This window comes from Crinia signifera, chromosome 4 (genome assembly GCF_055691185.1).
Source record: "Crinia signifera chromosome 4, ASM5569118v1, whole genome shotgun sequence".
Taxonomy (NCBI): Eukaryota; Metazoa; Chordata; class Amphibia; order Anura; family Myobatrachidae; genus Crinia; species Crinia signifera.
The window spans coordinates 275,855,654-275,872,329 of NC_139220.1; the positions used below are offsets into that span (position 1 = coordinate 275,855,654).

The 16,676-nt window shown below is 43.6% G+C and overlaps 1 protein-coding gene across 6 annotated transcripts in view; it reads left to right on the forward strand.

Annotated features, from left to right (window-relative positions):
* The window catches only part of FER1L5 (fer-1 like family member 5), a 101,972-nt gene that overhangs the window by 21,183 nt on the left and 64,113 nt on the right, over positions 1-16,676 (forward strand). For all 6 annotated transcript variants that reach the window (XR_014473569.1, XM_083184602.1, XM_083184606.1 and 3 more), the window contains exons 6-14: positions 1,534-1,600; positions 2,763-2,833; positions 3,142-3,270; positions 5,286-5,348; positions 6,047-6,097; positions 8,256-8,286; positions 9,854-9,969; positions 10,759-10,882; positions 13,894-13,997. Coding sequence is in view for 5 of the 6 variants with exons in the window: in XM_083184602.1 (XP_083040728.1) it covers positions 1,534-1,600; positions 2,763-2,833; positions 3,142-3,270; positions 5,286-5,348; positions 6,047-6,097; positions 8,256-8,286; positions 9,854-9,969; positions 10,759-10,882; positions 13,894-13,997 (756 nt within the window). In the remaining variant the exon portion in view is untranslated. The remainder of the gene's footprint in view (positions 1-1,533; positions 1,601-2,762; positions 2,834-3,141; positions 3,271-5,285; positions 5,349-6,046; positions 6,098-8,255; positions 8,287-9,853; positions 9,970-10,758; positions 10,883-13,893; positions 13,998-16,676) is intronic.

Below are 16,676 nucleotides of genomic sequence, written 5' to 3' on the forward strand. Positions count from 1 at the left end.
GTCTCTCATGTACAGGACTGTCTAAAAATCCACATTTGACTGATTCCAGCAATCTTTGAGAGTTCTACTTCAGAAGAGATTTTGCTATGGGCAACCAATAAAAATCGACTTCTTATTTATTTAGAACCTTCTAGGAGAGAATATATAGATTCCATTATCTTCTAGAATTGGCTAAATAAATAAGAAATAGATTCTTTTTTTAAAATAAATTTTATTACTGAGATGCCATTGATACAAGGATGAAAGACATAAAGAAATAGTAAGACAAAAAGACATAATGAAGAACAGGGTCCAAATGTGTACAATGTACAAATAGAAAAATAAAATAAAATATAAAAAAAAAAAAAAATAGATAAAAAACAATACTGTTATAAGCTACAGAAACCATAAAGAAAAAGTATTTAAGAAAATTAATAGAAAAGTAAAGAAGGGTGAAAAAAGGAAAGAAAACAAAGAAGATGGAGAAATAGATTCTTATTGGTTTCCCATAGCAATAGAACTCCCATTTATGTAAATGTACCCAATAATGACGCTGTTTTATAAAGGTGACCAAATTCACAACTTCTGTATTTCAATATAAAGGGTACAAGCTCAATGTCTGTTCTCATGCCATATGCTCATCATATAAACACTACTATCATGTTATAAGATATTTATTGTAATTGTAAATCCATTATAAAATATGCATGTTGGGTAGATGAAGGATATATGTACGTTAGACTATGAATCAGGTCTTACGTCTTACTATGGACTGCTCGGATACTTGAACATAAGCTGTGTGTACGCATTTGTATCATACAGAGGTGCATGTGATCACAATCTCCCTGCATCAGCGTGACCGGTGCCTCACATCACTACTCAGCGCCGTTGGGGAATCCTTCCACTATCTCATTCTCTGGGGCTTCCAGCTTGCATCTGCCGCTCTCCTGACCAAGGGGGTTATTCTGGTTCACTCCTTCTGGCAAATTCCTTCTAAGATGGACAAAACCATGTGCACTGCAGGGGGGCAGATGTAAAATGTGCAGAGAGAATTCGATTTGGGTGAGTTTTTTTGTTTCTGTGCAGGAAAAATACTAACTGCTTTATTTTTACACTGCAATATAGATCTCACTTTGAAGTAAAACCCCACCCAAATCTAACTCTCTGTGCACAAGTAACATCTACCCCACCTGCAGTGCACATGGTTTTGTCCATTTGACCAGGAATTTGCAAGAAGGAGTGAACCAGAATAACCCCCCAAATAACACAGAAAAATATAAATAATAGGTGAATGATTTTCTTTGGACACTAAGGTGCTTTTATTACCTGATTGGTCCCAGTAGCTGAACTTCCCCTCTTATAGGTTATTGCCCTCTGCTTGAACGGCCCTCACGCCGACTTCTTTCATCCTCCAAATACATTCTGCTAGGTTAGCTGGCTGCTAAGATGTACAGTAATGTGTATGGGGGTGTTGTATGGAATGTATACTGTAGGCTCCAATGGGTAAGGGACTGGTGTGAACGACATGTTACGTAATTGTCTGTTTCATTTCAGAATACCATAACCTATAACATTGTATGCACTTTAGAAGAAGTTAATACCAGGCACAGTCTGTATGAAGGTGAGACACTTTAGATTCTGCAATGACATGTCTAGGTTGTCAATCAATAGGTCAAACATACAAGGTTGACATGCACAAAATGCCAACATAGAAAAGGATGACACAAGCAAAAGATTGTCAGGAAAAAGGTAGACACATGAAAAGGTTAACATGAGTTTTCACAGTTTTTGATGTCAAAACCTGTCGACATGGACCCCCAGTTAGTGTAGCGTGTATGCATTGCCGTGCTTCCAATTGTAGTCTGCGTGGATCGTAAAGCATGAAAAAGTCCAACAAAAGAAAAGAATCATGAAACACTCATGTGTCGAGCATTGCCTTTTGCTTGTATTGACCTAGTGTATGTCAAGTGTCAATCATAGAGGGACAGCCAACTGACTATGGATCTATATACTGTTTACCTATCATCCGTATATTGGTCACTATGCCAAGCCAGATTTAGCATAACAGGCAGTAAACCAGTGACTGGAGACTGATATTGAGCTATGTTACTGCATGTACCATCCAGGTTTTGTACTTGGACACTAATGTAGTCATACTGTATTTTACATGCTGTGCTACATCTCTACTGGCTTTGAAATGAATTGGGCATGACAAGGCTAGCTGTGTCCTGTATCACTCCAGTGAAGAAGACTATTGGGGCAGAGAAAAGATCAAATCGAAGGTGATAACGCACCAGCCAATTAGCTGCTGTCTATCAAGTTACAGGCTTGGTTTGAGAAATGACAGTTAGAAGCTGATTGGCTGGTGTGTCATCACGCTATGTTATCTCTTCTCCAGGCTCAATACATCTGCCCTATGGTTTCTACACCTTAACAGTGTCTATTATTCTCTATCAAAGTGCTGTGAGGCATTACAGATCTCCATGCACCATACAATAGAGCTGGTAAGCAGGTGACTGGCTATGGAAGGTAGTGAGAATGAGAAGGCTGGGGCAGGACGGTGAGGCTAGCCGCCAAGAGAATTGGTTGTGTTCTGGATGGGTAGGCTGTGATGAACAGGTGGGTTTTTAGTGCCCGTTGGAGGCTATGTAAGGTCATACTTAAATAAGGAGCCAGGCGAGTTAGCTCCACTAACAAAACTGACTATCCCCACCTACCTAGAATGGACTAAAATTATTGGTACAGTAAGTTATAATTATGAATTTGCTTCTGATGCATTGCAGTTTGTAAGAAAAAACAGAATATATGTCTTCAAGGAAAGCGAGGTCTCATGGACAAAGTGCAAGACTTAAGGGTGAGCAGGAGACAGTGGGTTTTCAAAGATGAACAGAGTGTGACACAGAGGTGGAACTACCATTGGTGCAGCAGGTGCATTGCACCGGGGACCCTGAGGACTAAGGGGCCCACTACTGCCTAGACCAACAGCTTGTACCACTGTCACCCACTGTTGTGGGGCCCAAATTGTACTTTTGCACCTGGGCCCACCACTCACAAGTTCCGCCACTGGTGTGACAGTTTGGTTTCATTGACATCAGTGTGTGTGTGTGTGTGTGTGTGTGTGTGTGTGTGTGTACTTTCCCTTTCATCAATGTCCTTTTCTAGGTTCAAGTTCGAATCATCTCTGCGCGACAACTGTACGGAAGTAATATCAAGCCCGTGGTGAAAGTTCGGGTCGGGAAAAAAGTTCACTTAACCCGAGTACAGCGAGGCAGTGATCCGTATTTTAATGAGGCCAGTACCAGTGTTCACTTTGAATAACATACATTTCTGCATTGCTCTGAGATATGTAAATTAGATTTTTCAAATTTTAAACATGTAGTAACATTACAGGGTGTGGATTTAGCAGTCACGCTGCCCCTAGACATTAATGTTATTAGTTTGCGACAGGGGACCGCCGGGACACTTGAGATTTTTTGTTTTGCGAAGACCTGGACTACTTCAGGGTTGTCAGTGTGTTTATTTAACTATTTCTTGTACTGTGGAACTACAAGTGCCAGCGGGCCCTTTAATGCCCGCATGCTGGGACTTGTGGTTCTCCAAGTCCCAGCACCGCCCAGGGGCATCGAGGACAGCACCAGGCTTCAGCCTGGTCAGGTAAGTCCTGGAGGGGGGGACCCCTTTATTGGGGGGGGGTCCCCCCTCCAGGACTGGGGGGTCCCCACTCCCCCAGGACCCCTGGCCAGGCTGACTGGTCGGTAGGGTTAATGCTTTGGCCGCGGGACCTTATATAATGTGTCCCCCGGCTGTGGCATTACCCTGCTGGCTGGTTTGGCCTGTGGCTGGTTCTTAAAATACGGGGGACCCCTAGTCATTTTGTCCCCCGTATTTTGGGAACAAGCCCTGGACCTGGAGCCTGGGGCTGGTTTTAAAAAATCGGGGAACCCCTATTTGCCGGGTTCCCTGATTTTTTATTACCAGCCCCGGCTCTTTCAGCCTGGTGCTGGTTACAGCTGTGGGGGGGACCCCACGCTGTTTTTTTATTTATTAATTTATTTTTCTATATATATTTTTTTTTTACACTCTGCAGCCTGTACGGAATTCGTATTAGCAGCCGTAGTTAGGCCCACTCTGCAGTGCTGGTAATATGAAGTGTTCTGTGCTTGATTTGGTAACAATACAATGTATTAATATTTAATACTATTAATGGTACTCTTTACCTAGAAGGGCGCCAGCGATTGAAATCGCGGTCGTCGGGGGTAAAAATCGCGGTCATCGCGGGCATCGCGGGTAAATCGGGATGGCCGCGATGACCGCGATTTTCCCATAGGGAACAATGTTAAAAAGGCAGATTGACCGCGATTTGACTGTTAAATGCCTCAATGGACCCGATTTGGCCCTAGGAATCAATGTTAAATGGGCCACAGAGCCCAAATAAGCACAATTAACCCTTAAATGTCCCCCCCAATTTTTAACGCCACCCCACGATTCACGCGAACCCGAAGCGTGGCGAGCGCAGCGAGCCAGCGAGGGGCGGCGGTACGCGTCCTCCGACCTTTTCATGCCCTACTATCCACTAGGGCGTGGAGTGAGAATATAATAGTGTGGCGAGCGCAGCGAGCCACCGAGCCCGAAGCGTGGCGAGCGCAGCGAGCCCCGCGAGGGGACGCGGATACCTTCACAGGTAGACGCGTCCCCTCGCGGGCTTCACAGGTGTCGGCGTCGCCACGGACACCTGTGAAGCCCGCGAGGGGACGCGTATAACTGTGAAGGTATCCGCGTCCCCTCGCGGGGCTCGCTGCGCTCGCCACGCTTCGGGCTCGGTGGCTCGCTGCGCTCGCCACACTATTATATTCTCACTCCACGCCCTAGTGGATAGTAGGGCATGAAAAGGTCGGAGGACGCGTACCGCCGCCCCTCGCGGGCTCGCTGCGCTCGCCACGCTTCGGGTTTGCGTGGATCGTGGGGTGGCGTTAAAAATTGGGGGGGACATTTAAGGGTTAATGGGCTCTGTGGCCCATTTAACATTGATTTCTATGGCCAAATCGGGTCCATTGAGCCATTTAACACTAAAATCGGGTCCATCGCGCCTTTTAACATTGATTCCTATGGGAAATCGGGAGCATCGCGTCGCGGGCATCGCGGGTACATTTATGGACGGCCGCGACGCGACCGACACGATTTCCATGTTTAACATGGGTTTCAATGGGTACCCGCGATGCCCGCGACGGGCGCCCTTCTAGGTAAAGAGTACCCTATATATTTATAGGGCTGTGAGGTAAATATAGGTTGTCATTGTCTGTCTTCAGATTTTCAGCCAAGATTTCCACCAAAAGCCATCGGAAGTGTTTGCAGAACTAATAGACATTCAGGTATTGTTGTTGTTTGCAGAAGGACCTTGTCTCAGCAGCTTTACTCCACATCACTGAACACATTTATCATTCATAGGCAATGATTCAGGTTGGCTCGGTAAGCTGTGAACATCGCAGCTTACCAAACGCCTGAGACGTCACCTGCCACCGACCATCAAATGATTACTCGCCTTCGCAAATAAAAGTCAGTGAACACTGACTTTTATTTATGAATGCAACGACAAAGATGGGGTGGGCGGCTGACATCCTGTAACATCAGCCCCTCCCCCCTGTCAGGCATTGGCCTATCAGCGAACTCTTGGGGATGCCCAGCATTTTCATGGAGACGCCCATTAAACACTGTGCATTCCCATGGTCCAACTCCGTCACCGGCCCTCCTTCTCCACAACGAATGGCCTGACCAGTGTGTAACTCGCGGAAGTTGTTCGTTGCTGGGGTCTTCACATGCGCAAATACGTGCATGCACAGACCCCCAAACATCAAAACAGGGATGAATTTGCGCCGTTCCCAGTGTTAGAGAATCACCCCCATAATTCACTGTGGTTCCACCACCCTCACAAGCATGGAAGTGACTATTCTTCCAACACAAATAAGCCTCTTCTCCCGTCCTGTGTATAGTTACAGGCCCTGGCCGGAAGGACTCTCATCGGTTCTGGACATGGACTTATTCTATCACTCTTGTTTCTCTTTATATATAGGTGTTGAACTCAAATGCAGCCAGGAATAATTCTGTCATTGGTGTATTCAAAGTAGGTATACATATTACTCTACTGTTTGTCAGCAGAACTGTATAAGAGTAGTTGTCTTAACGATCAATTATGTAACCCAGATTTGGTAAGTATTATTAATTTATATTCTATGAAAGAATAGCAACAAAATAACACATATATAATAATAATAATAATAATAATAATAATAATAATAATAATAATAAAACATTGTTTTATCATTTTCTCCATGTATAATTTAAAAATAAAATGTAAAAGTGTTTTCCCATCTTCTAATGGCTGCTTCCGGCAGGGCATCGTGCCATGTTTCATAGCTGGTACCAGGAACATGAGTTCATTGTACCCCAATGGCGTCTGCAGTCACCACATCTCAATTCAGTAGAGAAGGAAAGAAGAACATGCAGCTTCCGCTTGCACGTGCTTTCAAGGGGCGCAGTTGTGCTCAGCACAATAATATGCAATTTATTTCAATAATATAACATTTATTTAAAAAATAAAGACATCGTACATATAATATAAAAATGAGAAGTGCACTTCATTTACAATTCAATACTAAAGACACAAGACATACAACACATAACATACAGAGGCTTGGTGAATATTCACTCAATTCTGGTAAGAGGCAACAAATGGCTTTAAATCAAGGCATCAAGTGTCAGCTGTTAGCAAGGCATATTCTCATATTTACCAGTCCCGCACAGGTTAGATAGTCTCTTTGGCTGTAGTTGTAATTCCGCTCAGATGTTATCCACCGTATGAAGTGAACAGTCCTCCCTCCTATAATCAGAGGTATGCTCCAGGTACTGGGGAAAAGAGCTTTACCAGCCACGGCAATCAGGTGCTAAACTGATTATATAGATGTGTGTTCAGTGGTAATGGATATGCGGTCACCGGGTCAGTCAGCTAGATGCAGCTACAAAACGCGTTTCTCCACCTGCGTGTCCATGTCAGCGGCTTCCTCCGTTGTCCCATTGAAAGCCCTTGCAAGCGTAAGCTGTATGTTCTTCTTTTTCTTCTCTGTATTGATTTGAGGCACACAACCTCTTGCAAGGGGCAGCAATAGTGCACAGTGGTTTGGATCTTTTAAGAATACATAGAACCAGCGCTCCTAGTAACCCTAGGGTTATATTTCTCGGTTTCTGCAATCCAGTAGAGCTCTCCTGAAATGTGTTAGAATAGAGAACGGGTCCTCAAACTCTTTTGCTCTGGGACCCCATCAGATGATAAAAATTAATTACAGGACCCCAGCAAGTTACTGCAGAAGGTCATCACATCACATGTGTAGTCAGCAGACAGCACATATATGGCAGCATTGTGGAGGCACAAAATGATGGGAGGAGTCTAACATAACAGACAATTCAAAAAACTTTTCAGACTCCTTGAACCACTGACTGAGATTAGAAAATTAATCATCCTGATGGTCAGCAACATGGAGTCGTGACCCCATGCTGAGCACGTCAGGACCCACTTTGGGGTCAGGACCCACAGTTTGAGAACCGCTGGAATAGAGGGTATGTGGCATAAATCTGCCTAAATGTGCCATGAAAAATATAGACTGTTCTGGTAACAAGGGAATTCCTACTTGGTACTAGAAAGGTGTAACTAATAAAATGGCCACTGCAGAATGATATATATAATTTCTCAAGAAGACTGATAGTCATACAGACAAATCCCTAAGTGGCAGATGAGATAGGCCAAGTGGTTCTTATCTGCCATCAAATTCTATGTTTCTATATTTCTATGTTTCCTTCTGTCAGCCTGAGGTAGCATTAGATCTCCACCTTAATCAGCATATTCTGACTTTAGGAGACTCTTTCTCTTGCTGGATGTCATGAACAATGCTGTAACTAGAGGTGTGGGAGTATAATGTATGGCCTAGCGGGTGGCACTGTTGCGGGCACAGTAGCACCTGGTTTTGGAGTGCAGAGTATCTGAATCAGCACTTTTAGCCTATACAACTGCCAAAGAGCCACCTGACATATTCCTAGGATGCTCCCAACAATCAGCTCCTTCCTGGTCCAACAAATTGTTGAGACATCCTGATTTGTGCCCTGTTCATACGCATCTGGGGATATTACTTAATGGGACTTATCACTTTTGAAGTCTAGTAAAATATTTCCACAAATGCTCTGCAGTAAGTTATTGCTGCATTTCTAAATAATGGATTGTATTTTTTCAGATGGACATTGGTAGTGTGTATGATGCTACAGGTATGTGCTGGTTGGAATATAATTACCACAATGACAGGATTGCTCATGAATGGAAACATGCCTGTTGAATATTCAAATATAACCCTTATCACATGTGATCCTTACTGAATTAGGCCCTATGTCCATTGAAGTACTCGGAATGGTCTGTGTATTTATATTAGTAAATGATTTTAGCATTTGATAACTCCCTGTATTTAAGATATTATCCTAGCAATTACCAGCACTTTTTCATAACTTTCCTTTCTTCAGTACCTGAAGCTGTAAACCCCTGATTTATACTGTAGGTCAGATGTTTCCAAACATGGGGCCTAATTCAGACTTGGGGCCTTATTCAACTTAGTGCTTATCCAGCTTAATGCTGGCTGTCCGAACGACCGTCCTCCCCCATCACAGGAACCTGTCCTGTGACATCAGCCGCCCACCCCCTGGCAGGCATCGGCCTGCCCGCATTTTCATGGGGATGCCCATAAAACACTTGGCATTCCATGGTCCAGTGTCCAGCCCCCATCCGCTCCCAGCCCTCCCTCCCTGCAACGAACAGGCCGGTGAGTGTGTAACTCGCCAAAGCTGTTCGTTGCCGGGGTCTGCACATGCGCAGACCCCCAAACATCGGAATAGGCCCGAATTCGCCCCGTTCCCGGTATTTTTGAATCTGGCCCATGATCACAGGGCAAATTTGTTCTCAAAATTGGCAAAACCATGGCCCGTATTTAGATCTGATCGGAGTACAAATTTGTTCTCAAAATGGGCAATACCATGTGCACTGCAGATGGGGCCGATGTATCATGTATAGAGAGAGTTAGATTTGTGTGAGTTATTTTGTTTCTGTGCAGGGTAAATACTGGCTGCATTATTTTTACACTCCAATTTAGATTTCAGTTTCAACACACCCCACCCAAATTTAACACACCCCACCCAAATTGTATCTGCCCCACCTGTAGTGCACATGGTTTTGCCCATTTTGCGGACAAATTTTTACTGCGATCAGATCTGCATAAGGGCTCATGTGCATTTTATGTGCAGAGTTAGATTTGGGTGTGGTGTGTTCAAACTGAAATCAAAATTGCAGTATAAGAATAAAGCAGCCAATATTTTCCCTGCACACAAACAATCAAATCTAACTCTCTCTGCACATGTTACATTTATCCCACCTGCAGTATAGCATGGTTTTGCCCATTTTGAAAACAGATTTGTCCTGCGATCAGGTCTGAACTAGACACTTTGTCCTCCAGGCACCCCAGCCACCCAGGTTTTCGGTATATCCAATCTATGCTTGGCCATAGGTGACATAATTAGTACCTCAGTCATCTTGGTTTGACCATCTGTTCTCTGCCACAGATATGCGTTAAACCTGAACCATTGGGGTGCCTTGAGGATCGCATTAGGGGACCGCTGCTGTAGGTCCTTTGCTCAACTATATTGCACTGATACTCAAGCCAATTTCAAATGCAGTTATGGAAAAAATAAAAATAAATATCATTCTATCCATCACTTGTTTTGTCTTACAAGCCGTAAAGCTCATTTCCATTTGCCATCATTAGTTTACTTACTATTGTGTTCTTCACAGGTCATAGTATAATGAGAAAATGGCTAAGTCTTTATGAACCAGACAATGTAAACTCGGGGGTGAGAGGTTATCTGAAAGTCAGCCTGTTTGTTCTTGTAGCTGATGCTTGTGCCCCGGTAAGACTCCTACCCACTGTTTGTCAGAGAACAGTTTGTTAGGGATTGTGAAGGTTAAGCTGCAGCAAGAAGTATATTTGAAATACATAAAAAGATTTTTGTGTACTGTATTGTTTTGTTATTGTTTGTTTACTGTAGGATGATCTGTTATCACTGCACTATACATAATAGGGTGGCCAGTCCCGGGATGTGGCCATAAATATGCTGGGATTTGAATCCCGAGATTGAAAACTCCAATTTTTGGGGATTAGACTGTGCAGTCATGCACCCGCTCCCGTCTCTCGGCTCTGCGCAATGTGACTTGATCAGAGGTCACACTGCTCAGCCAGCCAGCCGGCCGCACCGCCACTTTCCTGCTCCCAAACGTACCTCCACACTTCCAGGATTGAAAAAATGTCCCCAGGATTGGCATTCCTAGAACCCTCCAACATCTGTGACTTAAAAACCATAATAGATGAGGAAAGGGGGGCGTGTCCCCACAGCACTGCTATAAAAATCAAATATTGATTTAATTTAGATTTCTCTTCTGTTTATTCACTTTGAACACAGCCACTGGGAATTGCAAGACTGCTGGTGGTAATTTCAATCCAAATTCAGGTGGCTGCGACATTTGCATATTTTCGTACAGCTGCTTTCTACACAGTTGCAGCTATGGGGGCATTGGCCTGTACTCTAAATCAGGACCCAAGCTTTCAGTTTTGGAGCACTTGACTATATTTTATGTAAAGTCTCTGATTCAGAGCAAAAACAGCAGAGGTTGAGTAGTGTTATGTCGTGTGCACTTTTCAGGTAGAAGATCAAACTATGCCCGATGATGATGATGTGGAATCCAACCTGCTCACTCATTCTTTAGTCCACACTCATGTTGCCAGTGTACGTGTGAAGATTCTTAGAGGGGAGGACATTCCAAAAAGTGAGTCAAATCTAGTATGATACTCTTATCATCTACACAAGCTGGGACTGAGTTTACTTCATACTTCTTAAGGTTGTATAGGGTTTGATTGCAAATAATATACTGGTTGCAGGATAGGAAACAGACAGTTGTAGTAAATGGAGTGCATTCTATGGAGGGACATGTTACCAGTGGAGTACCCCAGGGATCTGTACTTGGACCAGTGCTCTTTAATATCTTTGTTAGTGACATTGCAAATGGTATTGAAGGGAAAGTATGCCTTTTTGCAGATGACACATAGATATGCAACAGAGTAGACACACCAGGAGGGGTAAATCAAATGACTGATGATCTAGGTAAACTTGAGAATTGGTCAAGAGCATGGCAACTACAGTTCAATGCTAAAAAATGCAAAATCATGCACTTGGGACACAAAAACCCAAAGGCTCAATATAGTATCAAATGTACTATAATGGAAACTACTGAGGAAAGAGATCTAGGAGTCACTATTTCAAGTGACTTAAAGGCAGGAAAGCAATGTAACAAAGCAATGAGGAAGGCTAGTCAGATGCTTGGTTGCACAGGGAGAGGAATCAGTAGCAGAAAAAAACAAGTAATAATGCCACTGTATAGGTCATTGGTACGGCCTCATCTGCAATACTGTGTCCAGTTCTGGAGACAATATCTTCAGAAGGATATAAATACATTATAGAGTGTACAAAGAAGGGCAACTAAAACCTGGAAAGACTAAAAGATCTTAACATGTATAGTTTGGAGCAGAGAAGGGAAAGGGGGGACATGATAGAAATCTTCAAATATATCAAGGGTTTTAACATAGTACAAGAGGGAAATTTTCTTCAAAGGAAAATAAGTAATAGAACACGAGGACATGCACTGAAACTGGAGGGAGGTAGGTTCAGGGGAAATGTTTGAAAGAATTACTTTACAGAAAGGGTAGTGGATAAGTGAAATAGCCTCCCATCAGAGGTGGTAGAGGCTAAGGGGGGTATTCAATCTTTGTCGACCTCCCGCAGCCATCTCTCGATGGGGGAGATGGCTGCGGGGCCCTATTCAATGCTGTCTTCCCCGACAGCATTGAACAGGGTTTCTCCGCAGAACGAGCCTGACATCACAAGCTGCCGGGCTCGTTCTGCCGAGAAAAGCTGGAAATAGGCGAGCTCCCGGCCGGAGCTCGTCTATTTCCGTCATCAAGTCGCGGCCACGCCCCCTTCTCGCTGCTCGGCGGCCGGGACATTGAATCCTGACTGCCGAGCTCCAGGCGAGCTGACCCAGAACGGGACAGGGGCACGGCTGTCGCGCTAGCTCGACAACCGTGCCCCTGACATTGAATACCCCCCTAAGACATAGAACAATTTAAACATGCTTGGGATAGGCATATGTATATGCTTACAAAGAAATAAGGATTAAAAAGGGTTGAGACTACCTGAAGGATAAAAAAGGGGCAGCCTAGATGGGCCAAATGGTTCTTATCTGCCGTCAAATTTTATGTTTCTACCATCTCCCATTACTTTTCTTATGCTCTATGATATAATACCTCCCCTGACTCCTCCTCACCTCTGCATTATATCATCTCCCCTGACTGTACCCCTATACTATTATATACTACCTCCGCTGAATCATCCTCTCCTCTGCGTTATACCATCTCATGTGACTCTTTTCAACTTGATGATATACCATCTTCCCTGACTCCTCTTCTATGATATACCAGCTCAACTGGATCCTCCTCTAGTCTATGATATGACATACCATCTCCACTGTCTCCTCCTCTATGATACTGTATATCATTTCCCTTACTCCCCCTTTCATATGTAATTTACCATCTCCCCTGACTCCTCCTCTGCTCTATGATATGCCAGCTTCACTGTCTCCTCCACTCCCTTATGATTTACAATCTTCCCTGACTTCTCCTCTCCTCTATGATATGTCAGCTCCACTGGCTTCTCCTCTCCTCTATGATATACCATCTCCACTGTCTTCCCCTCTATTTCATAATACAGAAGCCATTCAGATTGCCCCTCATATTAAGAAGCACAAAGAATAGGGAGAATTGGAGACAACAATTGTAGTCTTAGAGGCCCGTCATAAATCCCACCCCCACAACACATCTGTCCTTAAACAACTTGCTATTTTGTGAGAGGACCTCATCTAATTATTTCCACTTAATCAGTGGCCATGGTCCATTGTGCAGTAGTGTCCCATAAGAGGGATAAAACCCCTGGGCCCGATGGCTACTCCTACAGTTTTTCTATAGCTTTCCAGAAAGAGTTGATACCAATTCCGGTGTTTGAAGTGGGATCCACAATGGACTCTTTCCTGGCTCAGATGTTGGAAGCTCGTATAATAAGGAAGGACCCTAACCTTAGTCACATTACCATACCATGATAATGTATACATTTATTTATCCTCTGATTCCCGAACTGGTCAGTTTAGATCAGGTATAATGAGAACACCAAGAGAGCTGTAAATATTATGGAATCGGGACCATTTGTGATGTTATCGCTGGATGCAGAAAAAGCCTTTATTATTCTTTATTGGGCTACATGAGTGGTGTTATGGCTAGATTTTGGTTCTCTGGTAGGTGTTTAGAGGCAATGTTATCACTGTACTCCATGCCCTTGGCCCGGGATTTTCATAACTGCTTCCTCTCCAATGGCTCTGCGATAAGAAGTAATGGTACTAGACAGCATAGTTCCCTTTTGCCCTGGATTTTTTTTGTTTATATTAAGCTACTAGTGGAATGGATTCATATTTCTGCAGAAATATAGGGTACTAGCACCCATTAGGTTTATCATTTTGCTAAAAACATCCTCTTGTTTGTCATTCATTCTGAATGTCGGAAGTCTTTTCTTTTTTTCAAAAATATGTGTAATGGGACATTCTCTAAATTAAATATGGCAAAAAAAACGTGTACTGTACTCATCCCCATCTATGCTGTAAGATTACTACCTTTTCCTGCTTTCCCTTTGTACATTATGTAACCTTCTTCCCCACGTATCTCTTTCTCACCTTAGTGCGCCATTCTCTGCTGACCTTCTCTGGCAAGAGCTTCCAATTCCACTCTCCTACAAAGATGACAGTGAATCCATTTGTGAAAGTTACCTTTGCTGGCAAGACGGTAAGAGCAGCGATGCTCCGAGCCTGTGATAACACGGATTCACAGGAATGACTGGAGTGACAATAGCACTGGGGATCAAAGGGACTACTAGTAATGATATAACAGAACTAGTAAGGCTGCTGGAAGCAAAATCTTTACAATCTACTCTGCTTCCTTCTGTGTGCATGTGTGAGAAAGAGATGTAGTTTCACTCTCTGCCAGCAGATGGCAGTGTTTCGGAGAGTCACGGACACTAGACACACACATATATATATACTTGAAATTCTTGAACTGTGCAGTTGTGAGTATTGGAGCTGTCTTGAAAAAGGCCCTCTAGTGGCCAAAACGTCGACCTACAGGATCTGAGAATCCTTAAAGTTAGATTTCTATGTTGTAACAAGTACGAAATAAAAAATTTGATGTTTTTACTGGTGAGTGCTTATCGTGGATTAATCATCCCATATACGGATTATTATTGGGACACATTGACTGTCACTCTAGTTAAGCACCCCAATTGATGACCTGGGCTGGCTGTGAGTGCGGATTCCCCCCCCCCCCCCCCCCCCCAAAAAAATAAATAAATATATATATACAACTCCAAATAAGTAGCGGCACTCTGAGAATTGTGAAAGTGATGAAACAGGTGAATATTTAATCTGTCAACATGTTTCGGGGCGGATTCCCCGTCTTCAGGAGAAGACTGGGAATCCGCCCCGAAACATGTTGACAGATTAAATATTCACCTGTTTCATCACTTTCACAAGTCTCAGAGTGCCGCTACTTATTTGGAGTCGTGTGTGACAAGCAGCTTTGCTTGGGTTGAGGGCAACTGGGCAAGCTAACCCCTGGGGAGTCGGAGTGCCGGGCCAGCACGGAGAGTAAATATATATATATATATATATATATATAATTCCACAGACACCGTGGGTATCACTTGGTTGCACAGTAAGAAACCAGGATGCTACCGGTGCACTGGACGCACAACCTGCTACAGCGCACAACCTGCAACAGCATGCTGGCAGGTCAATCTTTCCCCCACCCCCACACGGGAAAACCTATTCGATCAGATACAGACTGAATTGTCAACTTGATCACGTCATCTACATTCTACATTGCCCATGCGGACTAGCATACATTGGCATGACTACTAGAAAGTTCAGAGAGAGGATGGCCAATCATCTGCACTTTGTCAGAGCAGCTATTGAAACCAAGAAAGCTGAACAACCAGTCCCCCGCCACTTCCTACAGGCTGGTCACCAGACTTCAACCCTGAGATGTCGCCTGATTGGATCCCCCCGTCTCCAAGAGGGGGTGACCGGACCCTACAACTACGCAAATGCGAAAGAAGATGGATACACCAACTGGACACAATCTCCCCTAGGGGAATATATGAGAACAACCCGTTGTCCATTTTCCTGAAATTACACTGGACTATAATATGGACATCTCGTGCATCCCACACTGATGCTGGACAATTTACCTAACCATGATGGAGTGATCGGTTCCACCATAAAGAACTTCAATGACTCTTTTTTTGGTACTTCTTTACTTTCACGGCGCCACTAGATAGGACAGATAGGACAGATAGGATACTAGATAGGATACGATTTGTATGCGATTTGACATAAGATATCGCATAAGATATAGGATAAGATTTACTATCCATTTCATTACCCCACTATCCACTAGGGCGTGGAGTTGATTTTATATAGCGTGGCGAGTGCAGCGAGCCACCGAGCCCGAAGCGTGGCGAGCGCAGCGAGCCCCGCGAGGGGACACGGAATGTATTTTATGGAATTGCATGCAAATGGCATGCGATATTGGGGACTTGCTTTGAAACAACATCCGTGTCCCCTCGCGGGGCTCGCTGCGCTCGCCACGCTTCGGGCTCGGTGGCTCGCTGCGCTCGCCACGCTATATAAAATCAACTCCACGCCCTAGTGGATAGTGGGGTAATGAAATGGATAGTAAATCTTATCCTATATCTTATGCGATATCTTATGTCAAATCGCATACAAATCATATCCTATCTAGTATCCTATCTGTCCTATCCTATATCTTATGCGATATCTTATGTCAAATCGCATACAAATCGTATCCTATCTAGTATCCTATCTGTATACAAAAAAGAAAAGACTGTCATTTCTTGTGGCGCACTAGGAATATTGAAGAAAAACAATTGTAAAATGTAACTTTTAATAGTATCTCATTTTAAAAGAACTGCGACATATAAAAAAACATTGACCATAGGAGGTACATGAAAAAAGTAGGAAACTTTTAAAAAAGGGGATATAATCCTCTTATGGTGAACCCCAATATGCCTTCCCCTGTCTAGATCGGTTAAGGCGTCTTATATTATGTATCCGCTCACCTGCAGAGGGCTGTATGGTATCACTGTTATGATAAATAATTTATACAAGTCCTCTAGCAGTGAGTCACTTAATACCCACTGTGTGAGACCATTCTATTCAGGGTAAGTGCTCTCGTGAGGCAGTAGAAATAACAGCGAGTGGTGTTATGTGTAAATCACACGCTATTTAAGTCAGCGTTAATTACCGTAAGTTACTGTAATAAAACATACATCTCTGCTTTTATAAAGAAATTACACCACAAATTGGATGTGTGACATTCTTTCTTATATTATCAGTTTTACGTTTTCAACCACTCTCTTAGAGTCATTAGAGCGGGAGAAGTGTAGAA